A 10,880-nucleotide genomic window follows, 5' to 3' on the forward strand; every position below is an offset into this window, starting at 1 on the left:
TCAACGCACAGCACAAACTGCTGGACCAATCGGGCTGAAATTTGGCACGCTGATAGCTATTATGACGTAGACATCCGCTAAGAAAGGATTTTTGAAAATTCAACCTAGGGGGTAAAATGGGGTTCGAGATTTGTGTAGTCCACGCGGACGAAGTCGCGGGCATAAGCTAGTTTATAATATAAGAGTGAAGGAAGTCTCAAGTATAGACGGAATACATACCTATTATGTTTTCTCAGCCTCGGCCATGGTCATCGTGAGGTATGTAGATGAAATTGCCAAATCTTTATTGGCCAACTCGAACTTGAACTTTATTGAGCTGTCCAATCAGACAGTTTTATAGGTACTTTAAACGTGCATCAGTACCCTTATTATAAATGAGAAAGTGTGTTTGTTTGTTGGTTTGTTGGTTTGATGGTTTGTCCTTCATTCACGTCGCAACGGTGCAACGGATTGACGTGATTTTTTGCATGGGTATAGATAAAGAAATTTTATCCCGGAAAATCAAAGAGTTCCCACGGGATTTTTAAAAAACCTAATTCCACGCTGACGAAGTCGCGGGCATCAGCTAGTTCTTAATAATATCAGTAGATGGAATTATATAATGATCGTAATCAAAAACCGGCCAAGTGCGAGTCAGGCTCGCGCAACGAGGGCTCCGTACTACAGTCGTATTTTTTCGACATTTTGCACGATAATTCAAAAAATAAGCTAACTTATGATGCATAAAAATAAATAAAAATCTGTTTTAGAATGCAACGTTTCATATAAAACCCCACTTGATATAGTTTACTTCGAAAATTGAAAATACTATTTATTAGTTCATGACCACAAGTAATTTTTTTGTGTGATGTTACTACAAATTCACGGTTTTCAGATTTTCCCCCGAATGTCTGCTATAAGACCTACCTACCTACCAAATTTCATGATTCTAGGTCAACGGGAACCCTGAACCCCTGTAGGTAGGAAGAAACCCTGTAGGTTTCTTGACAGACCGACGGACAGACAGACAACAAAGTGATCCTATAAGGGTTCCGTTTTTCCTTTTGAGGTACGGAACCCTAAAAATTGGCAAATTTTTAGTTGACCGTAACCTCTCATTTATTAAGATATTCGCTGATGATGCGGATTTCTTGTAAAGCCCATTCTTCGCTCGCACCGCGACTTTTTCAAAGTCCAAACTTTTGTTTCGCGGCGTATCATAGACTGATGCGAAGCAAGTAGGAACGAGTATAATACTTAGGGATGCTGAATCCTGTGTCAGAATAGTAACACTAACTTACCTATTAAAAAAGTGGTGATAGCATAGTGGTTAAGACGGATTCGATCCCGGGCATGCATCTATAAGTTTTCGGAGATAAGTGCGCTTAAGCAATTGAAAACCGGCCAAGTGCGGGTCACACTTGCGCACTGAGGGTTCCATACTACAGTCGTATTTTTTCGACGTTTTGCACAATAAGTCAAAAACAAATGCATAAAAATAAATAAAAAACTGTTTTAGAATGTACCGGTAAAGTTCTTTCATATGATACCCAAGTTGTCAATTAATCTTACTTAAGTTAATACTAATTATTTGTTCATGAACACATTTTTTTTTGTGATGTACCATAATTTTACGGTTTTTTGATTTATTCCTTTACTTGTGCTATAAGACCTATACCTACTTGTTGCCAAATTTCATGATTCTAATTCAACGGGAAGCACCCAGGTTTTCTTGACAGGCACGACAGACGGACAGACAGACAACAAAGTGATACCTCAAATATGAAACCCTAAAAATCACTTGATTTATCATCGGAGGAAAACATTGAAACAAGGAAACCTGCAGGCCTGAGAGTTCTCCCTAATATTCTCAAAGGTGTCTTTGGCCAGCGAGTACAACTGTGGCCTAAAGTCTTCTCACCCTGAGAGGGGACAAGTACTCAGTAGTGCGCCGGCGATGGATTAAGATTATGATGATGAACTTATCTATTAAATTAATGAGAAAATGTAAATTTACGATACAGAAGTTTTTGTCCAATCGTGAAACAGTTCAGGATAGGTACGTATTAATTAAAATATGATAATTTTCACTGTTTTTAACTACCGTTTATTTATCTGTTATTTTAAATGCATATCTCAATTATCTACATCATAAAAATCTCTTTACTTTATATACCTTTCAAAATGTATAATACAAGCCTTCGCTTTGCTGTTTACGGCAGCCATGACACGAATTTCTAGAATTCCACACACACTGTGCGTACACAATACCTACAATACCTACAATATTTAAGTAGGTAGGTACATTTTAAACAAACAAAACATATTTTACTATAAAATGCACATCAATGTTTCGACAAAGCGATGATACCTAGTGTCCACTACACTAGGTATCATCAGGTAAGTAGTGTAGTGGTTTTAAGACTTCTACCTCAATTTAGGGGGATACAGGGTTCGATCCCGGGCACGCACTTTCGAAGTTATATGCGTTGTGCTCCGTCGTTAGCGGGGGGGAAGCTTCGTGAGGTTTTTAGTCGGTAGGAGTCCGACAACCAACAGTTAGCAGCAGCGACACCGCAAACCACCAACTCTCCCCGATCCCACAGACCCCAAATTCCCAACCCCCTGACCACCAACCTTGCAACCCCTAGATTTCAATCAAACATAACTAAAAACCACTCTGGCTAAAACCCCTGCGAATAAAAAAATGCCGCATTCAAATCAAGCCAGGAACCAGATAATTGGTATACATATTATGTATGATACAAAAATTACGTAATTTAAAAACTAAAAAACCCGACTCCTAATAAATAGTAACTGGTAACTGAAAAGCAATTCAATTGCATTCTATAAAATAGAAATTAATATTTGTCATAATCATAAATATTAGAAAATGTATGGCAGTCGGGGGCTCTACTTAGCCACCTTACTACTTAAGGACTACTTACTTAGGACTAATTAGCTTGCCCCCGCCTGCCATACATTTTATAACATTTAATGGTTTTTTCACTCTAAACTATTTTCAAACATATTATTCCGTAGGTACTTGGCTTTTAAAGCCTTTATTTTGATACCCCACTCGAGAGTCTTGAAAATATTTTTTTTTCAGCCCGCACATTAAAGCGCATAAAATCCGCCATTTTGATTTTTTTTAGAATTTTTGCTTCGTAGTGACACTCGCGCCATCAAGACAATACAAAATGTATCATTTATTAAAATCGGTTGAGCCGTTGAGCAATTACAAGCGGACATAGGAACGGACATACATACTTACATACACACAGGTCAAACACATAACCCTCCTTTGGGCTTCGCCGCAGTCGGGTAAAAACACGTATACATACAAGTCGAATTTACAATTTTTACAATTTTATTAATGACGTTCTAAATTTATACTAGGTTTATTGTTAATCTAATACCTATACACAGTCCGTTAATTTCTTAAGCCGTATCCACACGCCGCCTTCCGCCGCGCACGCTAATGCTGAAGCCTTAATTTGCGTCGGGACCTGCGTCCGCACGTCAAGTAACATCTCATATTTCTGCAATATCTTCACTAGAGCCAATTTCGTTTGAATATACCCTTGCCGGAGACCTGGAAAGATCAGATTATGACGTCATGATGTAGTTATTTACGCTGCATGTGCAGTATGTTGAAGATAAGTCGAGGCGCAAATTTTAAAATATGAGCTGCAGGCAAGGGTTCTAAAATATGCACCTATTTCGGTCACCCAAGTGAGGTCAAAAAGATGAAATAAAAGCCACTTTACGAGCAAATAAATGTACCTATTGAAAAATAATCAAATCCAATACCTACGTTCAAAAACTTGAGTAGCTGAAGGGTTTGGAGAAGAGATTCAAAAGGTTAAGCCCGTTGAATTATTTTATTCACTTCATGTTTTATTCAGTAAAATTCTTCCAACAATTTAAACTTTCAAATATCGTAACATTATGAGGTTTATCTCACCATGAAATCAGAAGGAAGGAAGAAGAAATCAGGGAAGGAAAAATACTCCGAGATTGCAACTTTCTGTTTTATTTGAAAATCTCTTAAATTGAACAATGCTCTCAATAGGCATTAAATAGGTCATTGAAACGTACGTTGAATATAACAAGAATTTTACTTTTTAAACAATGGACAAAAATATGATAAAGAAAATAATTATTATTTAGGTATATTGTATCGACGTCATTATGATGCACGTATAATATTGCAAAAACCATAATTCATGCACTTTTTGTAGGTAAAATATTTAGTTTTAAGTTTTGTGTTTTAGTATATAATATGTACATCTATTATCCATGTTGAATATATTCACCACTTCCATACCACATTAATTTAGTAATGGAACATTACCAGGCTTTTAAATAAAATGTAACATATTACGAAACTGATTATTTGACCGACATAATTATGTGGAAGGCCGTGACCTAGAAACAAGTATGAATATTTTAGTTTATGTATATTCTCAGTCATACATGTGTGAATAATAATATAGGTATGAGATCCATAGAAATCTACATAAGGCAGTAAGAAGGGTTATATTTATTAAGAGAGAAGAGAATTTCATAGAGGGAGAGCGTGTCACCGATTTTGAGCAAATTACTCATTTTTTTTATTTTATTCAGATACAAGTTAGCCCTTGACTGCAATCTCACCTGATGGTAAGTGATGATGCAGTCTAAGATGATAGCGGGCTAACCTGGAAGGGATATGGCAGTTTTTTATTAAACCCGTACCCCTTTGGTTTCTACACGGCATCGTACCGGAACGCTAAATCGCTTGGCGGCACGGCTTTTGCCGGTAGGGTGGTAACTAGCCACGGCCGAAGCCTCCCACCAGACCAGACCAGAAATTTAGAAATTATAAAATTCCAAACACCTGCCAGGAATCGAACCCGGGACCTCCCACTAATAAGACCACAGCGCTCACGACTGCGCCAGGGAGGTCGTCAAACATAATACGGTATTTTACACCAAGCGAAAAAATCTAAAAAGTATACTTGAACAAGATAGTACCTATTAGCAATAAGAAATCGAAAAATGCTAATTTGAGTTCATAAAATTATATAATAATGTTAAAGATTTTACTTTTTATCTGTTCTTCAAATATCCAAAACGCATGATACCGTAGCCGCCATGTTAATTCCGGCTGTGACGTCACTTCACTAAGAAAACACCGATGCTTCCCAATCCGTGTGACGTCATGACAGGTCATGAACTTAAACAGATATGGCAGGGAGCGTTTTCGCAGCGAAATTTAAATGCATTTTATTGCATTTATCGATCGAATTAAAATTTTGTAATTTTTTTTGTAGTTTATTATCACTTTGGGATCAAATTAAAACACTTTTCAAAAAAGGGTAAAATACCCTATTCGAAAGATCATAATATCTCTAATACCCAAAGCAATGTAAATTAAAGTATAACTCTATACTAATACCTACGCAACGGCCACTTATGGCAACCTGCACATCGCACTCCTTTATCACTTCTATGTAACATATATTCTGAATTCTGTAACGAGCTCATATTTACCATTCTAAATGCAAGAGATTTTAATCTTGACGCGTTTTGTTTAAACCCGAAGAGATTGCTTAACTAGGTCAAACCGGCATAATATATGATTTCAATGTCAATATCAGTTGCTCAACCGGTTAAGCTTCCGATACTGGTCTAAAGAACGTTTCCATTTTTCACATTGTCCAACCCGATATCGAAATACGGTATTTGACAACTAGTCAAATCAGTAACTTTTTATCAAACGTCAAAACGCGCACTTAGTATGCGATATTCTATGAAATACTGGAATGTGACGTCACATCATAATGACGTACTTTTTTTGTTTAATCGATAATTTAATTGAGTAGGTTCCTGCGGTAGTGGAGCGGTACGCATAACGCTCAGTTGTGCGTTATTCCTGTAGCTAGGTATGTAAAATGGCTAGAGATGAGTTAAAGATACACTAACGCATATTTCAGGAGGTACTGGAGAATTTAATGAAGTTAGGTACCTACTAACTATTATGTAGATATACCGACAAGTCGACATAGGATTGCGGGCGTAATCGGGGTATGCCCCGATTGCCATGTCGACCTGTCGCGAACTATAGGTAGTGTAATAAAAATAGATACTTATATAATTTGCAAAAATCAACGTAGAAGCCTACCATTAAAAATCAATCAATAAGTATACGCAGATCATTTTGAAAAGAATATCTTTAAAAGAAATATAAATAAGCATCTTCTAGGCAAGCGCGCTCTATCTTAGGCTACATCATCACCTACGTAATATTAGATATGATTGCAGACAACATGCCTATAAAGTTAAAAAAATTACCTAAGCATTTCCTGGGACCTTCTCCAAACGGCATCCAATGGCAGGGATGCATAGTCTTCTTTCTCTCTGGGGTAAATCTCTCTGGATCAAATGTTTCTGGATCCGGGAAGATATCTGGATCCATCTGAATCGCGTGCGCAGGCACGAAAACCTGCGTGCCCTCCTCGATGACAACGTCGCTGTTTGGCAACTTGTAATCTTTTGTACATCTTCGGAATAATGCTCGCATTGGTGGATGCATTCTCATTGTTTCTACAAAAATTAGAATAGAATAAATTATTTTGTACCTACATGTTTAGGTGTTATACTTACCTACTTAGTTATAAGAGTTCCAACAGTTTGCCACTTGTAACATGCACTCAATTACAACCATCACTTTATCAGATGTCATCAAAAACATGTTCAACCGATAGACGTCCACTGCTGGACAAAGATATCTCTTGTAGGGACTGTCACATCTCAACACAAGCTGAGTGGCCCACCTGTTCGAGGTGTTGCATTTCGAGGAAATTAGGTTTTCGAAAGGTACTAGCATTGAAAGCTCAGAATTCCGTCGCTATTTGTGCTTATCTCGTAGGTAACATTGGATTCCATTAAAAAATTGTTCCTGATTATAGAAAATTTTAGACAGGTGTTTTTGTTCAAAATCTGATTATCTTACTTACCATCTAGTACCATATTCATGTAGACCATTTCGTTCTGCGCCTCGTACGTGCACTCTCCGCCATACTTCGCGAGAACCCTATTTATTTCTTCCCTCGCGCGTTCCTGAATATGAGGGTTTCGGGCCAGCTCGTACGCTGCAAATTGCCCAGTGGTCGCTGAAGTCTCATAACCGGCAAACATATACAACATAGTATTGGCTGCTATGTCGGTGAACGTGAAAGTAAAGTTTACCGACTCTTTGCTTATGTCTGAAAAATATTGATAACAAACTCGGTATCAATGGAATGGAGAGATTGTAAAGGAATGCAGATGAGAGATGAAATACGATCTTTCAATAACATAATACTTATAATGTAAATATGATTTTAATTAATCGATAGGAAATCGAATTTAGATCCAGTTAGATACTAGTTACATGGTCAAGGTCGTGGTCAAGACGGGATGGGAGAATTTAAAATCGTCTTACAAATAAGCATTAAATCATTAGTTCTCTCAACAATTTTCAAAATAATAGAGCACATCACTGTAGTATAAAACAAAGTCGCTTACCGCTATCTGTCCCTACTATGCTTAGATCTTTTAAACTACGCAACGGATTTTGATGCGGTTTTTTACAGATAGAGTGATTCAAGAGGAAGATTTATAATGTAGGTATGATAGATACAAAATATAGTTGAGAAACATTGATAGTTTTAGAGGTTTCTAATGTGCTGTAAATAAACACTGGCTGAACTCTACGAGATAGATGTACGAGATAGAACTACAGTATTGTACACCTTTAAAGATATACAATAACGTCTGCGGGTTATCCCTAAGAGATGGACATCCATCCATCTCTTAGGGATAACCCACAATACCCATTTTTTATCCTTTACTTTTTCGAAAAATAATGGCTTATTTACAAAGCGATTTTAAGCAATTTATATTTGAAGATATTACAGATTTAAAATCCAGGGGCATAGCGGACTACTTAATAAAAACGCGCCTTTGAGCGCGACAACGTAATCGGTACCTACTTGTAAGTACGTTACGATAAATTAAAAATATATATAATTCGACAGGCTACTACGGATAGGCTAATTGCTGTCCTGGAAAATATAAAGTTCCCACGGGATTTTCAAAAAAGTAAATCCACGCGGGCGAAGCTGCGGGCATCAGCTAGTAAAATATAAAACATAGGTAGTAGTATAGTAGTAACATGGGGTTATTCAAGGGGCGGACCAACAAATTCCTAAAAGGCCGGCAACGCATCGGCGGCGGCTCCTCTGGTGCTGCAAATGTTCATGGGCGGCAGTAATCACTTAACATCAGGTGACCCGCCTGCTCGTTTGCTCGCTATATCTATTAAAAAAAAAAATATGTATTATAGGATTACTAAAGCGCCCATATCATGTACAATTTGGAATTGTATAAATATGAAATAAACAATATCACAAAAATAAATAACCTTCATTTTTAATCTCCGAATTTTCCTTCAACTCTATAAGGGCTTGCAAAAAGTCGTTGCGCTTGTAACAATATTTGTACCGATAGTCGACCGTTTCCTTGACCAAATTATAGAAGAAACGTATTATTTCCGGGTTGATTCGTTTCAGTTTCAGCTTGTTAAAAAATGTAGGCATTACAAACGCTAAAGCTCGCACTATCGTCCTGAAATATTAACAAAATCTGAAATTAACATACAGTATCTTTTAAAACTTAATTATTACTAACGGCTAATAGAATCATAGAACTAGGAATAAGCTTGTCATTTGCTGTGTCGATAGAATATACTTTCTAGGTACTTACCTAGGTTTCCTAACTTCGAGTAGCTAGATTATTCTTTCCCAACATGGATCTGATACCTAACTACATCTATTCAATTTTAACTTTCAACTTGCAATCATTCAATTTCAATAAGGTAAACAGCAATTATCCATACTCCATACTAATATTATAAATTCAAAATTGTCTGTCTATTTGCCTATCTACTAGCCTTTCACAACCCATCCGTTCAACTGATTTTGACAAAATTTGGTACAGAGGAAGAGCTTGCATCCCGGGGCAGGACGTAAGCTTCTTTTTATCCCGGAAAATCAAAGAATTTTCATGGGATTTTTAAAAACCTAAATCCACGTGGATTAAGTTGCACCATCTACTAACTTAATATATTGAGTTGCTAAAATCAGTAATAATAATAGAATTATTAGTACCTACTCACCAATAGAGAGAAGTCGGATTAAAGTATTCGTTTCCACGCAAATAAAATTCAGAACGTGAATTTTTGAGCCCATTACACTCTACTCCGAAACCGACACTTCCAACAATTTCCATCGCATATTTCTCATAGAACTCCGAAAAATTTATTGCTTTGTTATTCATGTGTAACTCTGCAGCATAATCGTGAGCTTCTTTAGCGATTTTCTCCACTAAAGGATACATAGACTTCAATTTAGAAGTTGAAAATACAGGTGACATTTTTAATCGCAAGATTTTCCAAGCTTGTGAATGCAAATTGAATAGGTGTCCAGCCAAAGGATCGCCGGTTCCTCCAGAAAATATGCCGTGCGATTGAAAATGCTCAAAATCCTTTATTAGTATATGCTTAGCCAAATCAGGATCGTTTATGCTCAACACTGGTTTGTTAAAACAATACATTCCGACGTAAGGTAAATGTTTATATCTGTAATAGTTATCACAAAACGGCTCGAAGAACTGTTCCTTCCTCTGCACCACTCTCTTTATATTCCCGAATGGAAATATCGGTTTAGGTCCCACAACACCTTTCCTTGACCAGTACGTAAACTTATATTGGAACCACAAATATACTATTAGGAGAAATAACACTAACGTGATAAACACTTCGTATGAGAATATATGTAACTTGAGGAAAGCCATTTCCACGTTTCCAGTATTTTTTAGAGTCCCGACACAACACAATTCTTTTGTTATCAATACATAAAGGAATATTTTGATTGCGACACTTTTTAAAATATTACCGCAAATATAATATTTGCGACCGTAATCTTCAATGGTTGCAGCAGCAATCGAAGGTCCACTCCACTACGCTGGACACGAGTATTGCAAAATATACGCGCTCAGACCTCCACATTAACTAAACATTATACTTAGCATAGGTATTTACTGATGGTTAATACATAGGATTTTTTTGTAACTATTCTCAGGAAACGATGTTTTAGGGTTCAGTAGTAAAAAGGAACCCTTATAGGATCACGTCGTTGTCTGTCTGTTCGTCCGTCCGTCGTGTCTGTTAAGAATTTAGGTATTCTACTTCCCGTTGACCTAGAAATATAAAAATATCCTTTATGAAAATGTGTTCATGAACTGTTAATTAGTATTTTTAATTTTCAGAGTAAGATAACTATCTGTATCAAGTGGCTTTATATTCATTCTAAAATAGATTGTTATTCATTTTACCCATAATAGTTTTTGATTTATCGTGTATCGAAATAAATACGGTTCCTCCCTCTCCCCGAAGTTTACCAATCGAAAAATCTAAAATAATTATGGTCATAGGAGCTGATGTATATTTTACAGAAAAAATAAAACTAACGCTCTAACTACCATAGTTTTTTTTATATTAACGATAAACCTCTACGAACAAAGTTCAACAAAGTTTTTACGGAACCCTCGGTGCGCGAATCCAATTCGCACTAGGCTGGTTTTTTTTTCATAGAAATACTTAAGTATCTCATTTCTCATTATCTAATTTAAATACAATAGCAAATTATTTTTATTTTATTTTATATAAACATATTATCTATTGTTACTTAAATATCTACAAAAAGAATAAAAAGTACTTACCTACTTATATAAAAAATATTATTATTGAATTAATTAATTCCTTATTATATACAGTATGTAGTAGGTATGTACCTATCTACTTTACCTTATAC

General features: G+C 36.3%; 1 protein-coding gene across 2 annotated transcripts; it reads right to left on the reverse strand.

Moving 5' to 3' along the window:
- Positions 1 to 2,085: 2,085 nt before the first annotated feature.
- LOC117990818 (probable cytochrome P450 6a14) lies at positions 2,086 to 9,869 on the reverse strand. 2 transcript variants are annotated; one of them, XM_069504441.1, is made up of 5 exons: positions 9,185 to 9,869; positions 8,432 to 8,634; positions 6,984 to 7,118; positions 6,319 to 6,570; positions 2,086 to 3,574 (listed from the first exon to the last, which is right to left on the reverse strand). In XM_069504441.1, the coding sequence occupies exons 1-5, from the start codon at positions 9,859 to 9,861 to the stop codon at positions 3,399 to 3,401; spliced, it is 1,443 nt and encodes a 480-aa protein (XP_069360542.1). In that variant the 5' UTR covers positions 9,862 to 9,869; the 3' UTR covers positions 2,086 to 3,398. The 2 variants fall into 2 exon arrangements, with proteins under 2 accessions (XP_069360542.1, XP_034834202.1); XM_034978311.2 differs by having other exon boundaries at positions 6,984 to 7,232.
- Positions 9,870 to 10,880: the final 1,011 nt, after the last annotated feature.

This window comes from Maniola hyperantus, chromosome 18 (genome assembly GCF_902806685.2).
Source record: "Maniola hyperantus chromosome 18, iAphHyp1.2, whole genome shotgun sequence".
In the NCBI taxonomy this organism is placed as follows: Eukaryota; Metazoa; Arthropoda; class Insecta; order Lepidoptera; family Nymphalidae; genus Maniola; species Maniola hyperantus.

Bases quoted from the DNA above. Each gene is read 5' to 3' on its own strand.
- LOC117990818 (XM_034978311.2), bottom strand. From the start codon at position 9,861: ATGGCTTTCCTCAAGTTACATATATTCTCATACGAAGTGTTTATCACG. The intron at 7,233-8,431 runs GTTATTTATTTT...AATATTTTTCAG, and splicing joins TTCGGAGATTAAAAATGAAG to ACATAAGCAAAGAGTCGGTA. The intron at 3,575-6,318 runs GTAATTTTTTTA...TGATCTTTCCAG, and splicing joins AGGTCCCAGGAAATGCTTAG to GTCTCCGGCAAGGGTATATT.